Source organism: Artibeus jamaicensis, unplaced genomic scaffold (assembly GCF_021234435.1).
Source record: "Artibeus jamaicensis isolate MK-2021 breed Jamaican fruit bat unplaced genomic scaffold, CSHL_Jam_final contig_570, whole genome shotgun sequence".
Classification (NCBI taxonomy): Eukaryota; Metazoa; Chordata; class Mammalia; order Chiroptera; family Phyllostomidae; genus Artibeus; species Artibeus jamaicensis.
Genome location: NW_026521890.1, coordinates 15,546 through 37,829, shown reverse-complemented (window position 1 = coordinate 37,829; position 22,284 = coordinate 15,546). Strand labels below are relative to the sequence as shown.

The following is a 22,284-nucleotide window of genomic DNA, read 5'->3' as shown; positions in this document are numbered from 1 at the left end:
CTGGTTCCTTAATGTTTAACAGTAGTCTTTCCGGGTTAAGGAAGAAAAGTTGTTCTCCTAGGGGATGGCAAAAAAAGAACCTCAAGATATTTTGTGAACCATTGAGAACCAGAGCATTTCACCCAGAGCAAATTGATACATATTAGAGGCAAACTGTGATGGCAACTATGTGGCTTGGCTTGTTACCCTTAACAGGCTAAAGTTCAATGTAGGTATTCCTTATCAAATTACAGCAAATCAGATTTAAAAGAAGCCTAGATCAGTGACCAGTGCTCCTGTCATATTTAAGCAAATTGCAGACCAAATTTACTGGAAGTAAACTTATACAATGAGTAAGTTTTAATTGGCTGTTTCTGACAAAAGGACAATGATTTTAAAAAGGAAAAATTGTTTTAATATAATACATGTAGAATCTGGTCTGCTTATCTTTAAAGTTTCTTTCTTTCTTTTTTACCTATGTACTAGATTGGGCACTACATTTTTCTAAGAAAGTGTCTGCAGTACTCCACTTTTTTGTTTCTCTTTCCTTTCCCTGAAACTACAAGAACAGTAAAATAATATATAAATTTTGGAGTAATCTACATGGTTGGAGGGAATGTACTCTAGGAATCCAAGTAAGTCTAGATACCCACTGAAGGTTATCTGCCATGCCTGCCTAATTCCTGTCTTCTACTCCAACAATTATTTGGTCCATGCGGATTTAACTGTCTTACAAAGTTAGTATCTTTCAGGCTTCAGCAGTTTCATGTAAAAGTGTTGGCAATACAAAGCTTCCAACCAGTTCCCCACACTAAACTGTTGAATGCTGTACTCTATATACCCCTTAGTTTAGTGGCAAGAGATTCTATTACTCCTAGGATTAGGGATACCTAACTCAGCAAAAAGCAGTTTCAGAAGCAGCAAGATTAAGGAGGATAAAGTTTCAGGGTGGAGGGGTAGGGGTGACAGGCCTAGCCCCTCTTAAAAAAAAATTGAAATGTCCTTCAGGTATGTTAAAGCCTCTCCTATGTAAGCTTAAATTTTCTCTTCAGGCACTCTGCAAAGAGTTCTGCTCTGTGCCTGCACCAGGTGATGTCTGATGCCAGTGAAAACCTGAAAAGGAAAGAGCATCACTCTATACCTTTGTGAAGAACTGAGCCCTGTAAAAGCAAGACCCTGGCAGCAATTTGGCAAACCATATTCTTCATTAGTGTGTGCTCCCTGGATACAAATTCCCTGCCTTTTTCCTTTCTCTCCATCTTGTTTTTAGTAAATCTCTTCTTTTGAATGTTTTGCCTCTTCTAATTTAGAGTGAAGGCATTAAAATCCAGAACAAATCAACATTTATAAGGTGAATATCTTAACTACTTAGTTTCTTTTATGGACTGCATATTACCCATATTATAATGGAGATCACTTAAAAACCAATTTTTATTGTTTAGTAAGCACTTACCAGTCTCAAACCAACAAATGTCACACAGTGAAATTCAAGGTTAATCAGTCAATAGAAAGAAAGCTACTAGGAAAATAATTAAAATTTATATAAGAATAAAATGTGCCCTGGTTGGTGTAGCTCAGTGGATTGAGCGCGGGCCTGTGAAGCAAAGGATCACGGTTCGATTCCCAGTCAGGGCACATGCCTGGGTTGCAGGCCAGTTCCCAGTGGGGGACACATGAGAGGCAAACACACACTGATATTTCTCTCCCTCTCTCCTTCCCTTCCCCTCTCTGAAAATAAATAAATAAAATATTAGAAAAAAATAAAATAAAATGTGATTGCATGTTTCCTCTATCACTTGAACCTAGGGTGTTTTACCTTAAGCTCTTTCTACAGAAGACACTCTTCTTTGATCATTTGTGTATGTCAACTTTTGTACAATTGGTTTACCAAGAAACACACTCAGCAGCCATGACCCTCATTTTATTAAAAACGATCAAATACAAAGAGCTTTACTTCTATGTAAAAGAGTCTGCAACACAATGCAACTGATAGAAACTGAAACTTAAAATGGAATAATCTGGGAAAGGAGGAGGAAAAAAACAGTACACTTTTTAGCACTTTAAAGCAGAAAACAAATTTAAAAATAAAAGCAGTTTGATTAATGCCTAAAAAATCATATAGATTATTAATAAGATCCAGTAAGATTCATGAAAGAATCAGTGAATATTATCTATAGAAATAGTTACCTGTAAGTGAGTAAACAGCAAAACACACAAAATTAGTCAGTCTGGCAAAGATTAAAATAATCTGGATTGTAGAGTCAGCAAAGCATATTGCTGGTAAATTTCTTGTTGTCTAGTAAAATGCAATTTAGAAATACTTTAGTGTTATGTCAGTTAATGGAATTTTATCCCAAAGAAATGACGTTAAATTATTTGAAGATCATAGGATTCTTTAATAGTGCAAAATTATAAATAAGTTTGATATATATAGAGATGTGTCAAGTAAACTGACAGCCACGATGTAAATAAAATCAGCTAAACAGATGGGCTAATAAAATGTGATGAAGCACTGTATGTGTAAAAATAAAAATCAGTTATAATCTTAACTATATTTAAGAAAATGTGTACATATCCATAAGAAGAAAAAAGTTTAAAGAAATACTCAAATGCTGATTCATTTCCAAGGGTTAGAATTACAAGTTGTTTAAACTGCTTATGGTTTTTAAACAGTATTCATCTACACATCTCAAACTATTTATCCCTTCTGAGTTCAGAGCCTTCTCTCCAACTACTGTATTGGCCATAATAAATAGTTTATTTGGAGCTGGAACTTGAAATAGTTCTCTCTTTACTGCCTGACCTCCTCCTACCAGAATTCCTGTGTCTAGAGAAGCTAATGTGGTGATTCTGACGGCTCTGGCTCTCTCTACTTAGGCTGCCCTGACTATGGCCACAGTCTCTTCGTCTTTCTCTACTTTGTGAACTATACCTTTCACGATTTTCTGCCATGTGTTTGTGAGATTTCTTTTCCCTACGACTACTTTTCTTCTGGGTTGGACTGGGGCTTCTCCTCCTCCTGGGCCTGCCATAGTACTCATCACGGTGGCCCATCCTCTCTCTTCTCTCTGAGTTCTTGCCGAAGGAAGAGCTGGACCAATTTGGAGATAGGTAGATGTCCCGATTCGCTTCCCAAAATTCATTGTTGGGATTTCTGAACACGTGAAGAAAGTTGCAGTGTTTTCCTCTTGGGCATTGTTCTATTTCAAATAAGCCTGCAATGGCACAATTAGGAAATGGCATTTATGGCTGGTACTTTGTATCAGTTTTAGAAAGTTCAGTGCTCATGTTTACATATGTCTGAAGTATTTTCTACTGCAAGCCATTCAAAAAAATTCCAATAGTTAAATAAATGACATTCTTAAAGGTTAAAAAATAAAAAAAAATTAAAAACAAACACTGTGCCATTTCTCTACCGATTTTTGGTTCAGAATACAACTGAACAAATGGCAGCCACATAATAATATAATTTTTTCTGGGTGCCACCATCACTAAAAATGAAAGACAGTGCAGATCCCTCATTAACATTCTTGAACTAGTGTTTGGTGGCAAGCTTTGTGTGCACAGTGATGGCAAGACAACTACTGACCAAAAGAAAGAGCCTACTATAGATGGAGAAAACTGTATTTTTTATACTTAAAAAAAGATAACAAACAATACCCAAATGTTTTAAAGTTATCAAGTTCTTTAAATACAAAAGATTCTTGACAAATAGAAATCTACTTTAATAATCCTTCTGAGGCTTTCAAACATTTTGAAAAGCAAAGTCAATTCTCCAAATTATGTGAAATAATTAAATGTGAAATACTTTCCTCCCTGACATTAGTCAAAACTTAACTTAAAAATGAATAATTATACACCTATCTGTAAGCACTAAAACTCCTTAAAGAGTACATATAAGTAATGGTTTCTTGGTTACAGTATATAAGTCACAATGAATGAAAAACATATAAACTTCAATTTACTAAATTTAAAACCTTCTGTGCCTCAAAAGATACCATGTAAAAAGTAGAAAAAAATAAACCCATGGCAAGTGAGAATATGTGCATACCATACATCTGTGGTTAGACTGACTTCTAGAATATTTAATGACCATTTACAGGTCAATAATAAAAAACAACCCAATTAAAAAATAAACTTCCAGGGCTGACATTTTTCCAGAGATATAAAAATAACCATTAGGTAAATGTAAATTGAAACTATAATGAGGGGACTTCCGGCCACAATGGAGGCATAGGTAGACACACTGTGCCTCCTCACACAACCAAAATAAGGACAACAACAATTGAGAAACAAAACAGCAACCAGAACCGACAGAAAATTGAACTGTATGGAAGTCCAACAACCAAGGAATTAAAGTAGACACGTTCATCCAGATCGGTAGCAGGGGCAGAGTTCGGCAACCGGGCAGAGAGGAGATGTGGCCAAAAAAAGTGGTGGCACCGAGCATGCAAGGCAGCAGACAAACCCCTGGCGCTCAAAACGGCAACAGGCAGACCCTGGGCATCCAGGCGATTGTGAAGCAAAGCATGGCACCCAAGGCAGCTGGTTCACCAGGCAGTCCCACATTCACACGCAGATAAGCCAAGTGAAACCGGGGAGCAAGACAGACTGCAAAACCCAGGATCCCCGTGCAGGGAAATAAAGCCACAAAACACTGATTGAAAAAACTTTTGGTGGTGGGAGGGACTCCCAGCCTCACAGGAGAGTTCATTGGAGAGACCCACAGGGTCCTAGAAGGTACACAATCCCACCCACATGGAAATCAGCACCAGAAAGGCCCAGTTTGCTTGGGGGAAGCAGTAGAATGGACTGAAATCCAACAGTGAGTAAAGCAAGCTCCATTTTTCCCACTTGGACCTGGCCCCCACATACAGCATCACAACCCAGTGACTGGGTTGCCCCGCCCTGGTGAACACCTAAGGCTCCACCCCTCATATGTAACAGGCTGTCAAGACAAAAAAAAAGGGGCCCAATGGAAGAACAGATTAAAGCTCCAAAGCAAATAAATCTAAGCAATGAACACATAGCCAACCTATCAGATGCACAGTTTAAAGCACTGGTGATCAGGATGCTCACAGAATTGGTTGAATTTGATGGCAAATTAGATGAAAAATGAAGGCTACGCTAAGTGAAATAAAGTAAAATGTACAGGGAACCAATAGTGATGGGAAAAAAAACTGGGGCTCAAATCAATGGAATGGACCAGAAGGAAGAAACAAACAACCAAAGAGGAAAGAATGAAGAAACAAGAATTCAGAAAAATGAGAGACTTAGGAACCTTCAAGACACCTTGAAACGTTCCAACATTTAAATTATAGGGGTGTTGGGGAAGGGGAAGAGGAAGAGCAACAAGTGGGAAAGTTATTTGAACAAATAATGAAGAATTTCCCCAATCTGGCAAAGAAAATAGACTTCCAAGAAGTCCAGGAAGCTCAGAGAGTCCCGAAGAAGTTGGACCCAAACAGGAACACACCAAGGCACATCATAATTACGTTACCCAAGATGGAAATGAAAACAAGAATCCTAGAAGCAGCAAGAGGTAAGGAGACACCAATCTACAAAGCAGTTCTCATCAGACTGTCAGCTGATTTCTCAAGAGACCTTATAGGCAAGACAGGGCTGGAAAGAAGTATTCCAAGTCATGAAAGGCAAGGACCTACATCCAAGATTGCTCTATCCAGCAAAGCTTTTATTTAGAATGGAAGGGCAGATAAGGATGTGCTTCTCAGATAAGGTCAAGTTAAAGGAGTTCATCATCACCAGGCCCTTATTTTATGAAATGTTAAAGGAACTTATCTAAGAAAAAGAAGATAAAAAACATGTATAGTACAAGGATAGAAAACTCACAATTATGAACAACCACACCTAAAACAAAAACAAAAAGAAACTAAGCAAACAACTAGAACAGGAACAGAACCACGGAAATGGAGATCACATGTAGGGTTAGCAGCAGGTGAGTGGGAGGAGGAGAAGGGGGGAGAAGGTACAGAGAATAAGTAGCATACACAGTAGGTAGAAAATGGACAGGGGGGAGGGCAAGAGTAGTGTGAGAAGTGGAAAAGCTAAAGAACTTAGGACACCTGGACATGAACTAGAGGGGGAGGAACGTGGGTGGGAGAGGGTTTGCACGGTAGAGGGGAATGAAGGGGGGGGATGGGACAACTGTAACGATATAGTCAATAAAATACATTTACAAAAATTAAAAAAGAAAAACTATAATGAGATTACATGTAACACCTAGTAGGATGGGTAAAATTAAAAAGACATTTTTAGTCTTTTAGAGAGGTAAAGAACCTGAAATTGTACCCTCCAGTTAAGTGACAAAAGTAATCACTTTATTTATTTAGTTAAATTCTCATCCACAAATATGTTTATTGACTTGAAGAGAACGAGAGAGAGACAGACAGACAGACAGACAGACATTAATTGGTTACTTCCCTTATGTGCCCTGACCATGAATCAAACCTGCAAGCTTTTGGTGTATGCCCCAACAAACTAAGCCACCCAGCCAGGGCAAAAATAACTTCTATGTGGAGAAAACAATTTTACCATCTTCATCTCATAAGTCTTTAAACTTAATTTGAAATGGTTCTTCCAGGGTTCTCATAGAATCTCTTTCTCACCTTGCCAGTATAATATACTTTTAATATGACAGCATCCTGTCCTAGCTGGTGTGGCTCAGTGGATTGAGCGTGAGCCTGCAAACCAAAAGGTCACTGGTTCAATTCCCAGTCAGGGCACATGCCTGGGTTGCAGGCCAGGTCTCCAGCAGGGGGTTTGCAAGAGGCAACCACACAGTGATATTTCTGTCCCTCTGTCTCTCCCTTCCCTTCTGTCTAGAAATAAATCAGTAAAATCTTTTAAAATGACAGCAGCCACTTGACACACCTGGGTAGGCCCAGAAAATCACCAGAATGCCACTGGGGGAAACTGCCTGCAGACCCTACTCTGGAAAAACAGATGAAGGTTAGAGTCAGGGGTTGGCCTATCCAGCATAACAGGATGCAGCTTTAACTTGAGCCTGCACCCAGCAACAGCACTACCCATCAAACTCTGATACCCTTCACAGGTTTTTGTGTTTAAAAAACCTGACCTAAGTAAGAACAACCGAGTGAGTCCCAACCTCCCTTGATTGGCTGTACTTTCCCTCACAGAGTCTTCACCTCCCTAGGTTGGCTCCACTTTCCTTCTTATTCCCCACTAATAAATCCTGCTCCTTAGCTCGCTACATCCGTCTGGTTTCTTGAGTGACTCTGACCTAACACCACTGAGGAAGATTGGTACACATCACTTAGATCACTCACCCCTAAGTGAGTACACATAAAGTGTGAATCATTTTATACATTTTTAATAACTGATCATAAAGAAATTCTGTACAAAGCAAACATAAAGAAAAACAGAAATTTCCTCTACAGCACTACAGCTTCATCTTTTTTCACCTGAGGCTTTAAGAGTTCATTTTTCATTTTTCATTTATTTATTTATTTTTATCTAATTAGCTTTAAGAGTTTATATAAGCCCATCTGATAGAAATTTAAAAATAGTAAGGCCAGCAAAGAACTGACTCATTTCCTGCCCTGGCTGGTGTAGCTCAGTGGATTGAGCGCAGGCCTACAAACCAAACAACTGTGGTTCAATTCCCTGTCTGGGCACATGCCTGGGTTGCAGGCCAGTTCCCAGCAGGGGGCACACGAGAGGCAACTATACATTGATATTCTCTCCCTCTCTCCTTCCCTTCCCCTCTAAAGATAAGTAAATTAAAAAAAAAAATTAAGGGAAAAAAAAAAAAGAACTGACTCATTTCCTGATTTTGTGATGACTATCCATGAGTCAATCTCATTAAAATCACCCGTAACACATCATACACCTACAAGTAATCTCTACACTAAAAAAATAGTTATCTCATATAAGATGAAAATATTACATAATGACATGACAGAAAATGATACAAAATCATTAAGCACAAAGGTGGGAAGCAAAAACATTCCAAGTGAGAGGAATCAATGAGTAGAAAAAAACCTTTAGAACTGTCATAAGTACAACATAGCTTCTTCCAATTTAGAGTTTAGAACTTACTACTATCAAAGTTCATATGAGACACTTCTGACTGTTACCAGTTTGTTGGACCTCTGATACTTCATGGATAAGATGAACCAAAATATGATTCAAATTAAGATTAAAATACAATTCTGCTCATGATGAGAAATATTAAAACTATGCATAGAGACTTTTTTACACCCTTGAAAAGAATGTTCTTTTTTTAAACCAGTAAGAATATCCCCTTGTAATACAGTGAAATAATAAAGACAATCATCACATTGTATTTTACCACAAATTGCTGTTTTCCACCAGGTCACTGGGCAGAATTCACACCGAAGTTGTCGCCCTGCATACCATCGTCCGTTAAAGAGAGAAAGGGCTGCTTGGCATTCTTCTTCTCTTTAAACCACAAATTAAAGGATATATACTTTAAAATTCTAACATACAAATTAACCGTATTATTAATTAACCCCTTTATTAATTTATTATAGGGCCACTAAGTCAATTATCTTTATACTACAGAGGGAGTTCCTACTGCAGCATTCAAGCTCCTAAAGCTCAACATATATTCTGGGACACGTTTAATACCCTATGATATATTTTGATGGATGAAAACTGCCTTTTAAATTCAAGAGCTGATCATTGAAAAATGCAGTTTCCACTGCTAAAGCCTGTTTTTCTTCAACTACAATTACTGACCTTATTTAGAATGAAAAACTTAACCAGTTATGAAATAGTCTAATACCAACATTAAGCAATAATACACACTAACTGTTTTCTTAGCTGGCTACATAAACCTAAGTTTTTTCTGGCTTCAATCTCTAGCACTTCCAATTTTTACTTCTATATTCTCTATTTTAGATATTCTTTCCTCAGCATTATCATATAATCATATAGATAAGCAAATCATATAGATAATGACTAGAGAAAAGGATTTAAAAAGATATATATGTGTGTATTAAATCCAGTATGTTTTGTGTATTAATCCAGCTCATCACCTTTAATTTTAAAAAATATTATGTTTATAAAAGATGTAAATTCAGTGAATCCAGAAATTAACATAAAGAAATAAATATACTTTAAAAAATATGAGGGCTTTTACGTTCAGAATACTTACGATTGATACTGAGCATACACATTGCCCCTCAGGTGAGGTTCCAGGTTGCAGCTGACCTAAGGAGAAATGAAGAATTCTACCATTAAAAAAATAAGTAAAAGGAAACCAATTATCAAACCCACTTTGTCCAGGTTAGCATTACCAACATAGAGATACCAGACTACTTGTGTGTATTAAAGATACACTTCAGCACATAAAAGGATGGACAGCCCTAATTATCTGATCTTTCTTTATTGGGATTTTAAAAAATAAGTAAAATGTCACAGTTTTATTTTCTTATAAAAGCTGTAGCCCTTTCATCTCATTAGTATCCCTCCTCTATAGGTTAAGTACTACTCCAAAGTTTGTTATATTCTCTGAATTCCAAACACAAATATACATATACATGTATACATAAAACATACATAGGCATATATAGATGTGTGCCATACTATATACACTTGTATGACACACACAAATTTGTTTACATATCTGAACATACTTATTTACAAATATATACGTAAGAAAAATGTGTCAACTGAAAAATTTATGTAGTTCTGCCTTATATGCTTAAATATTTTTTATTTTTTTGTATTAGTTTCATGTATACAGCACAGTGTTAGACAATCATACACCATACAAAGGATTCTCTCCATTCCAGTGGTCACAATATCATTACTATATTTCATATGCTGCATTTTACAGACTGTGTCTATTCTGTTAACTTCCAATCTGTACTTCTTAAACCCCTCACCTTCTTCCCAGTGGTCTAGATTCAATTTTTTGCACATATCTTCAATTTTCTCAGCACCATTTACTGAATAGACTGTATTCACCCCATTTCAATAAAAAGAATACCATACACTTTTAAAGACTGAAATAAAAAGAACTCTACTGTATGCTGATTGCATGAAAAGTATCGTTTATTTTATTTATCCACTTCACTAAAAATGGCTAAACAAGTGCTTTCAGTTTTTCATCAATAAACAGTGCTCTAGTTAGTAACCCTGGGAGTATATGAGGATTTTTCTAGCATTTATCACCAGAAGATGCACACCAAAATGTAAGTTGCATGTCAAATTAGTCCATGAAGTGGTTTTACTGATTTAAACATCTTCATTCATTTTTGAGATTGATAAGATTCTTGTCTGGAAGGTGTACAAATATATTTTAACATGAAATAAACTAGAACATTTAGAATCTGCACTCAAAAATGATAAAAATGGTGTGTGTATATATAGCAGGAGAAAAACTTTCAAACATCCACAGAACAGTTTACCCCTTTTTCCAAAATAATTTTGTAATTTTATAATTTTTCTCTAAAGTAGTTTTACTACAGTAACCTAAGTGGAGAGGGGAATAAAAAGATCCATAGTAACTATGAATGAACTATACTAAGTAAGCTTTATAACACCATCCTAACAAGAAACAGTAAAAGGCCTCACGAGATCTAGGCAAGGGACATTAGAGATGGTTTTGCCCCATTTTACCCTGATCCCAAGGACCTGTTATTAATTTCTTACACTAAATTAACTTCTTTGTAAATTTTCTGTACTAAAAATTTACTATGTAGTCTCCCATTATAACTGCCAATTTGATTAGCCCAAGATTTTCAATTAACATAAGAAGTACATAAACTATACTATTTACCTAAAATGTGAGGGGCAGGGGAGCAACAAATGTGAAATTTAGGAATGCTAATAAGTTAAGTTTTACCATTTTAAAACAGGGCATTGGAATTGTAAGGTATAATATACCTTACATACAAGGTATGTAGTAGCTGCACAGAACATACTAAAGATGCTAAAGCATACTGACAGAAAAACTGGTCAAATCAGAAAAGAATACAACCAGAAGAAGAGACCAGTCTACATAACAAATCAGGAAACAATGAATTTAACAGCAACAGTTAAGTCCTTACAATCTCAATAATCACTGTAAAGGTAAACAGAAAAAATTTTCCACAAAAGATGTAAAATGGCCGAATGAATGAAAAGAGACCAAACTCATAACTCTATAATTGTTTTTATAAAAATATAAAAACAATTAAAATTTAACAAACAATTTGAATATACATTTTTCCAAAGACAGTATTCAAAAAGATATTCTATATCATTAATTATCTAGCAAATTAAAACCACAATGAGATATAATCTCATACACGCTGGACTGGTTGTTATCAAAAAGACCAAAACCAGGAAGCACTGGTCAGAATGCAGAGAGAAAGAAACCCTGTCTCATGCACACTGGTGATTTAATTAGTGTAGAAAATAGTTATTTGGGATACTGAAAAAAATTAAAAATAGAACTATCATGTTTTCTCTACTTCTGCACAGTTGTGCAAGATGCATGTTTTGGTGTGTTTCAGATCTGGCATTATGCCCTGGCCGGGCAGCTCAGCTGCTTTAGAGCATCATCCTTATATACCAAGTCTGTGGGTTTGACCCTCAGTCGGGGCATATACAAGGATCAACCAATGAATGCAACAATAAGGTGATCAATGTTTCTCTTTCTCTTTTGTGTTAAAGTCAAGAAATACAATTTTAAAACCCCAAGAATCAGCATTGTTTGTGGATGTGTAAAAGAGGTTAGCAATGCTTTACAAGATATGCTAAAGACTACCTTTCTCATCAATGACTTAGCATGAGGAATTTGTGCAGTGGTCAAGACTTTAGGCAAGTGCCAAGCCCATTTTATGTGCTTGCATGTAACTGTGATGAGCATGTCAAACTGGTGGAGAACCTTTGTTCTGAGCACCAGATGAATCCAATTAAAGTTGATGAGACAAGAAACTCATCAACAGGGAGTGTTTAGGCCTCTGCAAATGTGACAGATGAAAAACCCTGTGTAGACAGATGAAATACCCTGTATAGACATGGCAAAGAGTTTCAGGGAAAGAATGTCATGGAGGAGCACTTTACATGCAAGAAGTGAACAAATAAACTTGGCTTTGCTTCCTAAAAAAATAAAATAAAATACAGTATGACACAACAATTCCACTTCTGCTTATTCATTCCAAAGAAAGTCTAAACACTAATTTAAGAAGATATATGCACCACTGTGTTTCCTATGGTATTATGAAATTGCAAAAATCATGTTTATCTACAATCAGTGGCAAGGAAAATATAATCTACAGTAAATGGATTATGACTCAGCTATACAAAACAATAAAATCTTGGCATTTGTGACAGCATGGGTGGACAGCAGAGGCATTATGCCTGGTGAAGTTAGTCAGAGAAATACATATATTGTAATTATCTCATTTACATGGAACCTAAAAACAAAACAACTCATAGAAAAAGACATAATGTATGTAGTTAACAGATGTAGGTGTTTGATGATGGGGACATTCGATGAAAGTGGTAAAAAGGTAATAAGTACTACAGATAGTGTACACCCTTATGACCATAAGTAACAGTGCTGTATGCTATGTTTAAAAATTGATGAGAGTAAAGAGCTTCTCATTTTGGGGGGTACAGGTAACTGTATGAAACGATGACCATTAACCAAAAAAACAATTTAATTTTTTATTTATTTTAGAGCAAGAGGAAGGGAAGGAGAAAGACAGGGAGAGAAACATCAATGTGTGGTCACCTCTCACGTGCCCCACACTGGGAATCAAACTAGTGACCCCTTGATTGATGGCTTGTGCTCAATCCACTGAGCCACACAAGCCAGGGCCCAAATTTATTATGGTAATCATTCACAACACACATAATCAAGTTATTATACTGAACCTTAATTTTATACACTAATGTATGTTAACTACATCTCAATAAAACTGAACAAAGAAAACATCATAGAGCTTGGACTTTTAAGCAAAAGAAAATTTTAGATAGTGGGTTAACGGTAGAATTTCCATTAATCACTATTAAGTTTTGCATTATAAATACTCCAAAAGCTTGTATAATTTAGAGACTAAAGAAGGAAGACACTGATAATCTTCTGAGGTGAGGAAAAGGACTGACTGGGTAAAATGTTATGTTGTGACGCACAGGCCCACTCCAACCCACACTGACTCCTCAATCTATGTTACTAACATAGTTGTGTTGTGTTAACAGACTGTCCACGTGAGTTTTTATTAATTGTACTGAGAATCAGTGCAAAGATAGGAAGATATACACAACAGAAACAGCAGATCAGAAACAAAAGATAAACTGAAAGAAAAAAATAATGTTTTAAATCTTAAACCCTGTAAATAGGAGTGTTATAAATGGGAGTGTATCACTGACTTAAATGGTTGTATTTACCCTTCAAGGGTTACAATAGTGTTGCTAGTTAGTAGCTTTACTGTACTGTCTGTTCTAACTCTTAAGTGCCATTTCCAACTATCAGAGAACAACCAATAGGTTTCGTTTTATGTTTTTTTTTTAAATTACGTGGCGATCTGTGCTTATTCCTAAGAAAATCATTCATGTTAGAATCTTCTGATCAAATCATAAACAAGGAAGGGGAGTAGAGACAGGAGGGAGGAGGGCCTGGAGGGTTGGGCTGGAACGAGGGTAAAGGGCAGAAAACTGTATTGAACAACAATTACAATTAAAAATAGATTGAAGGGGGGAAGATGGGGACAGAGTAGGAGGGAGCAGATTCCACTTCCACCTACACGTGGGAGAAAAACCTGGCCGATCTACGGAGGAACAGAGTAATAAACAACCAACAGCCCCAGCATATATGAAAATAAGACACCAGAAATTGTAGTGGACACAGAAAAAACAGACAGTAAGGAGATGGCTACAGGACAGTAGGGTCTCAGGGACCAGTGTGGAGACAGAAGTGGTGGCAGCCTTGGCCCGGCACCCAATGCCCGGCGGTTCTACCAGGGACTCTCTGGGAGCCCTGGGCCTGCCAGGGACTTTGGGAGAGAGCCAGTTCATCACCTCCCTCCCTCCCCAGCTAAGCAAGGTTTGGGCAACATCTAGGGAGACCTGATTGCTTGAAGCTGCAGAGAGGGGAATAAAGACAAAGGGCTGAGGTCACCTGCTGAGTCTGTGGTTGCCAACTCGGGAGCACTGAGAGGCTCAGTGTTGGGCTCTGACTCCAGTGGTCACCAGTCTAGGCTGGAGAATTCATCTGTAGTGAGTGGCAGGCTTTCTTAAGGAGGAATTTCTAAAAAGGTAAACTGAAGGATTCTCCTTCGACAGCACTTGGCCTGCTCCCCACCCAGCCTGGCAGTGATCCTGAGGTTGGACGGAAGGCCTTGTGTTCCCCTACAGAACTGGGAAGGGTTCGCTGGTCCCGCAGGACCAGGGAAGCTTGGATGGGCACCTGTGCTCACACCCCAGCCCACATAAATGAGCCCTGGGGGAAGGAGTGCTCTGAAGAGGATCTAGGTCCCCTTTGTGGGATACTAGGGAGAGTCACCAGACTACCTCTTGAAAGAGTAGTCGCAGAAAGGCCATACCCATCGCCCCTTAGCCTGCTGCAACCAGCGAGACCAGAAAAAACAGTTTGTCCAGTTTGAAAGCAGTAATAGATTTTCTTTTATTTAAAAAATTAAAATCTAATTCTAAAATTTAAAATCTTTTATTTTCTAAATTTTATTATTGTTTTATCTTTCAATACCTTTTCCCTCTCTTCTTTCTTGTTTTATTCCTTCTTCCTTTCTTTCCAAATTTATAGCTTCTTCTTCTCTTCTCCTGCCTTTTTTTTTCTTTCACCCACAAGTGAGACAAACAACTTGGAACTGCCAAAAGACCAGAGTTGAAGCCAAAAAGGAGGAACCCCAACAGTAGAGACGGAGAGACAAATTTCACTTTGCTACAGCAGAGAAGCCACAAGTTGCTGCATATCTGTACTATCTTTTTTCATTATTCTTACATCTTTTCTTTTAATAGCATCTCTGTATTCCTCCTCTTTCTGTATAGGATTCTTTGCCTTGGCTGGTTATATGTATCATTTGACAGGTTTCCCCTGTTCTCTCTTACACAGTGTATTGCTAATTTTCTATATTTCACGTCAATATTCACATCAGTATTTTCTACACTTTGTGTTCCCTTAGCAGACTACTCAAAGTTCTATACCCCCTATTCATGTTATTCAGATTACATAGATTTTGTCATATGATTGTAGCTCTAATACTATTGTAAATAATAGCTGTTCTATACAACTGTAAATATTTCACAACACCCTGCACGAATCTTAGCCCATTTCACAATTTCCTGAATTCTATTACTGTAGTGGTTCACTTTATTCTCTCACACATTACACCTGATATTTACTATCCTTTACTCTCACCTTATCTCAGAATCTGACTTCCCACAACCTCACTGCTATCTACATCCAACTCACAAGGCTTCCCTCCCCAACAACAGTCTTAATCTTCTGCCTATTCTTTCTTAAAAGTGGCTAGTTGGGATGAAGATTACAGTTAGCACTATACATAGCCTAAAGATCTCCTATCTCTTTTCTACTGGCTGCTACTGTAAATATCATAGAACACTCTCCTGCTGTCATAAACCATTTTACCTCCCCCTCCAACTGATCTCACACACACACACACACACACAAAAAGTAGGGGAAAGCGGTGAACACCAGGATACCCACTGGAAAAGGAAACCCAACGATAAGGGAAAAACCAACAGATAACAACAAAAGAAGGTGAAGGAGGAAGTGGAAACCACACAAACCTCAATCCAAGACCTATCTGGAAATATAAGTAAATACTGTTGAAACCCACCCAGTAGGAAGGTATCTTGTTCAGTACAAAGAACTGAACAAGAGCAATAGAGAATCCTCAAACCTTGTACACACGGAAGAACTAGCTTGAACACAACATGCCCTCACCAATAAAACAAATTAAAATAGGTGGTGGACAGAGGGACCATCAGTTAAGAAGCTGGTGGGAAGGACCTACAAAAGAAAGACCCCAAAACAACCACAACCCAAAGTCAAACACAGAGCCAACTTACAGGACATTCCAAGACTAGTGAGCTTAGGAGATTAAGGAGACTACACCACTGAATCTCACAAGTATTATACCACAAAAGTTTATATCATAAATCCAGGAAGCCAGAACAAATCAATTTAAGAGGCTGAAGCTAGCAAGAGGAGTCTCACAAACAATGGGAAGACAAAGAAAATATTCCAAATGAAAGAAGGAGAGGGAGCCTCAGAAAGAATGCTAGATGAAACAGATGCAGTCAACTATCAAATATTGAATTCAAAGCACTGGTTATCAGGAAGTTCAAAGAGCTCATAATGAGCTACCAGAAACTACAGGGGGACTATAATGAACTCACTGAAAACTGTATCAACATGAAAAAGTAAATGGAAACAATCAGCAAGGGGCAAGAAGAAATGAAGAACACAATTTCTGACCTGAAGAACAGACTGGTAGGATTGATGAAGCAGAAGATCGAATCGGTGACTTGAAGGACAAAGTAGAAAAAAAACACCCAGAAAGAGCAAGAAAAGGAAAAGAGGCTCGGTCAGAAGGAATGAAGAGGGGTTAAGAGAAATGCAAGACGATATGAAACGTAATAATATCCGAATAGTAGGATACCAAAAGGAGAAGAAGAGCAAGGGATAGGAAATCTATTTGAAAAAGTAATGATAGAAAACTTTCCAATTTGTTCAGAGAAAAAGTCACACAAGTCCAGGAAACACAGAGAGTTCCAATCAAGAGGAACCCAAAGAGGCCCACTTTAGGACACATCATTGCTAAAAGCCAAAATTCCAAGACAAAGAGAGAATCTTAAAGGCAGCAAGGGAGAAACACAAAGTAACATACATGGGAGCCCCAATATGGTTAACTGCTGACTTCTCAATGGAAACTCTCCAAGCAAGAAGAGAATGGCAAGAAATAGTCCAAGTAATGAGAACCAGAGGGCTGCAATCAAGGTAAAGGCTACTTTACCCAGCAAGGCTCTCAATCAAGAGAGAAGGCCAAGTAAAGAACTTCCAAGACAGAAGAAGTCTAAAAGAATACGCCTCCAGTGAACCAGCTATACAAGACATGCTAGAAGGACTGCTTTAAGGGAAAAGAGAGAGAGAGAGAGAGAGAGAGACAGGGAGGAACACAGGTACAAAAATGGCAATGAGTAAGAACCTATCAATAATCATCTTAAACAAAAATGAATTAAATGCTCCAATCAAGAGCCACAGAATAGCTGAATGGATAAGAAAGCATGACCCACACATATGCTGCCTACAAGAGGCCCACCTCAGGAGGAAAGACCCACACAGACTAAAAGTGAAGGACTGCAAACAAATTTGTCAAGCATACATATATGAAAAGAAAGCTCAGTTAGCAATACTTATATCAGACAAAATAGATTTTTAAAAAGACATCCAGGAGGTCACTTCTTAATACTAAAGAGACAAATCCATCATGAGGACATAAACATTGTAAATATATATATATATATATATATATATATATATATATATATATATATATATATATATATATACTCCCATATATATATATATATGTGTAACATACATACACACACACACACACACACAACATAGGAGCACCCAAATACATACAGAGAAGCTTGAAGGACTTCAAAAAATATATTGACAGCAACATTTATAGTAGGAGATGTTAACACTCCACTGTCAAAATGGACAGATCTTCCAAACAAAATATCCACAAAGATGTTACAGCATTGAACAATTCCCTAGATTAAATGGACTTAACTGATATATACAGAACCCTTCATCCCAAAGAAACTAAATACACATTCTTTTCAAATGCACATGGAACATTCTCAAAGACAGACCACATGATAGGACACAAAACACCCTCAAAAAATCCAAGAAGATTGCCACTTCATATCAAGTGTTTTCTCTGACCACAAGGGACTGAAATTGCAAACCAACCCCAAAGGGAAAAACCCAAAACACTCAAAATCATGGTCACTGAATTGCACGCTTTTAAACAACAAAGGGTCGACAATGAAATTACAAAAGAAATTATAAACTCTCTGGAAAAAAATTAAAGTGAACTCACAACAACCCAAAACTTACAGGACACAGCAAAGGCAGTCCTGAGAGGGAAGTTCATAGCAATACAGGTTTACCTAAAAAAGAGAGAAACATTTCAAACAAACAACCTAACCCTATGCCTACAAACACTTGAGAAAAAACAACAAACAACAGCCCAGGGCAAGTAGAAAAAATAAAATAACCAAGATAATAGCAGAATTAAATGACATAGAGACTAAAGGACAATTCTAACAACAATCAATGACTCCAAGAACTGGTTTTTTGAAGAGATAAACAAAATAGACAAGCCTTTAAGCTCATCAGGAAAAAAAGAGAGAGGACCCAAATTAACACAATCAGAAATGAAAGAGGAGAGATTACCACTGACCCCACAGAAATACAAAGGATTGTAAGAAATTACTATGAAGAACTATATGTCAAGAAACTTGAAATCCTAGGGGAAATGGACACATTTCTAGACAAATATAATCTTCCAAAACTCAGTGAAGAAGCAGCGGAAAGCCTGAATAGACCAACAACAGCAAATGAAATTGAAGCAATAATCAAAAACTCCCATCACACAAAAGCCCTGGACCAGATGGTTTCACAGGAAAATTCTGCAAAGCATTTAAGAAAGAGCTAACCCCTATCCTTCACAGACTATTCCAAAAAATCCAAAATGATGGAAAACTCCCAAACTCTTTTTATGAAGCCAGCATCATCCTCATTCCAAAACCAGATAGAGATACAACAATGAAAGAAAACCTCAGGCCAATATCGCTGATGAACACAGACTCTTAAGCACAGGTCTGCAAACCAGAGAATCTCAGTTCAATTCCCAGTCAGGGCACATGCCTGGGTTGCAGGCTGGTTCCCTGCAGGCCAGTTCCCAGCAGGGGATGCATGAAAGGCAACCATACATTGATGTTTCTCTCCTTCTCTCCTTCCCTTCCCCTCTAAAGATAAATAAATAAAATCTTTAAAAAAATAAAATAAAATCCTCAACATAATATTGGCAAATCGCATCCAACAATATATCAAAAATATCATACACCATGACCGACTAGGATTCATCCCAGGCATGCAAGGATGGTTCAATAGTCGCAAATCAGTAAATGTAATACATCACATAAACAAAAGCAAAGACAAAAATCACATGATCATATCAATAGATGCAGAAAAAGCTTTTGAGAAGGTACAACACCCTTTATAATAAAAACACTCAGCAAAGTGGGAATAGACGGAGCATTCCTCAACATAATAAAGGCCATATATGAGAGACCTACACCAACCATCATACTCAATGGGAAAAAAACTAAAAGCTTTTCCACTAAGATCAGGAACAAGACAAAGCTGTCCACTTTCACCACTTCTACTGAATATAGCATTGGAAGTTTTAGCTAAAGCAATCAGACAGGAAAAGAAAATAATAGGCATCCAAATTGGAAAGAAGGAAATAAAACTGTCACTCTGTGCAGATGACATAATAATGTACATGGAAAATCCTATAGACTCTACCCAAAAACTGCTCAACCTAATAAATGAATCTGGCAAAACAGCAGGATACACAGTCAATATCCAGAAATCAAAGGCATTTTTATATACCAACAATGAAAAAGCAGAAGCAGAAATCAAGGAAAAAATCCCTTTTGATATAGCAAAAAGAAAAATAAAATACCTAGGAATAAACCTAACCAAGGAGGTAATGAGATGTATACAGAAAACTACACAACACTGAAGAAAGAAATCAAGGAAGACACAAACAAATGGAGACATATGCCATGTTCATGGACTGGAAGAATGAACATGATCAAAATATCCATACTACCCAAAGATATTTACAGATTTAATGCAATACCTATTAAAGTACCAATGACATACTTCACAGACATAGATCAAACACTTCAAAAATTTATATGGAACCATAAATGACCCCGAATAGCAGCTACAATTCTGAGAAAGAACAAAGTAGGAGGGATCACAATACCTGATACCAAACTGTATTACAAGGCCACTGTAATCAAAACAGCCTGGTACTGGCAAAAAATCAGGCACACACACCAATGGAACAGAACAGAAAGCCCAGAAATAAACCCAAGTCTCTACGCACAGCTAATATTTGACAAAGGGGGCGGTAACATAAAATGGAGTAAAGACAGCCTCTTCAACAAATGGTGCTGGGAGAACTGCACAGCTATGTGCAAAAAAAATGAGACTTGAGCACCAACTTACACCATACACCAAAATAAATTCAAGGTGGATAAAAGACTTAAATATAAGCCGTGACACCATTAAAGTCCTAGAGGAGAACATTGGCAGGAAAAGCTCAGATATTTCAAGCAGCAACATTTTTACTGATATGTCCCCTAGCACAAGGGACATAAAGAAAAGAATAAACAAATGGGATCTCATCAAAATTAAAAGCTGCATGGCTAAGGAAAACAGTATTAAATTAAAAAGACAACCAACTGTATGGGAAAATATATTTGCCAATGATACCTCAGACAAGGGGTTTAATCTCCAAAATATACAAAGAACTTACACAACTCCACTCTAAGAAGACAACCAACCCAATTAAAAAAAATGGGAAAAGGACTTGAACAGACACTTCTCCAAGGAGGACATACAGAATATCCAGAGACACATGAAGAGATGCTCAATATCGTTAAGCTATCAGAGAGATGCAAATTAAAACCACAATGAGATACCACTTTACACCAGTCAGGAGGGCTATCATAAACAAAGCAACAAACAACAAATGTTGGGGAGGTTGTGGGGAAAAGGGGTCCTTAGTTCACTGTGGGTGGGAATGCAGACTGGTACAGCCATTATGGAAAACAGTATGGTATTTTCTCAGAAAACTAAAAATGGATCTGTGTTTTGACCCAGCAATTCCACTGCTCAGATTATATCCTAAGAACCGTGAAACACCAATCCCAAAGAACCTATGCACCCCAATGCTCACGGCAGCACAATTTACAATAGCCAAGTGCTGGAAGCAACCTAAGTGCCCATCAGCAAATGAATGGATCAAAAAATTGTGGTACATATACACAATGGGATTCCATCCAGCAGAGAGAAAGAAGGAGCTCCCACCCTTTGCAACAGCATGGATGGAACTAGAAAGCATTATGCTGAGTGAAATAAGCCAGGTGTTGAAAGACAAATACCATATGATGTCACCTTTAACAGGAAGCTAGCAACAAAACAAGCAAGCAAAATAAAAACAAAGACACTGAAGTAGAGGATAAGGGTACAGTGACCAGAAAGGAGAGAGGAGGGAATTTCAGGGGGAAAAGGGGAAGGATTTACAGGAACTAGTGTGAAGGACACATGGACAACAACTAAAGGAGGTGGATGTGGGAGGGAGGTGGGGAGCACTGGGTGGGAGCTGGGATGGGAGTAAAAAAACAGAAAACTCTAGTTGAACAGTAATTAAATTTTTAAAAAGGGAAAAAATAAACCCAAATCGTAAACAAGGCAGGAGGCTTTAGTATGGTAGGATTACAATAATGATCTCTGGGACCAATAGCAATAGACCTGGTTTGACTAAGCTTTTAAGAATATTGTTAGTAACCAGAGGGCAGGTGGGAGTGGACAATGGAAGGTAAAGGAGAAAGGGTTTCCAGGAATATGTATAAAGGACACGTGGACAAAACTAAATGGGTATAGAATCAAGGGTGGGAAGTGGGGATCACTGGGTGCAGGGGAATGTTGCAGAAAATGGGGACAACTTGAACAACAATTAAAAAATAAAACAGAGTATGAAAAAACTACTATGTGCAAGTGGCATACTTCTCCCTCACTCAGTGTTACAAACCACAAATTTTAGATACTATATTCACTATGGAAGTATCCGATGTATAAAAATAATGTAAAAGTACCATGATATATGTTCTAAGCTCCAAAAGGAACAATGTGCAGGTTGCTTGGAAGAGGAAAGCAAGCACTGTCAACACAATGAAATAACAAAAACAGTTTGTGTTATGCTGCAGCTATAGATAAGACCAACTACAAAGGAAGGGAGTGCATTCACCATCATAGACATGTAAATGAATGTTGCATTAACTATTTACATCCTATAAAAGAACTCATAGGATGTAAAGAAGCTGAACCATAAATGTACAGAATAAATAATCCTTTGTAATAAAAACCTCGCATCTAACAAATACATGGTAGTGGTAGTTTATGATTTCATGTTGTACCTATACTATAAAGCAATGAGGAGTGTG

General features: G+C 37.5%; 1 protein-coding gene across 1 annotated transcript in view; it reads right to left on the bottom strand.

Moving 5' to 3' along the window:
- Positions 1 to 2,736: 2,736 nt before the first annotated feature.
- The window catches only part of LOC128628176 (U2 small nuclear ribonucleoprotein auxiliary factor 35 kDa subunit-related protein 2-like), a gene marked incomplete at its 5' end in the record, with an annotated part of 34,670 nt that continues 15,122 nt past the window's right edge, over positions 2,737 to 22,284 (bottom strand). The window contains 4 exons of the mRNA XM_053670359.1: positions 2,737 to 3,194; positions 8,312 to 8,421; positions 9,140 to 9,195; positions 14,799 to 14,804. Of these exons, the coding sequence (XP_053526334.1) occupies positions 2,737 to 3,194; positions 8,312 to 8,421; positions 9,140 to 9,195; positions 14,799 to 14,804 (630 nt within the window). The remainder of the gene's footprint in view (positions 3,195 to 8,311; positions 8,422 to 9,139; positions 9,196 to 14,798; positions 14,805 to 22,284) is intronic.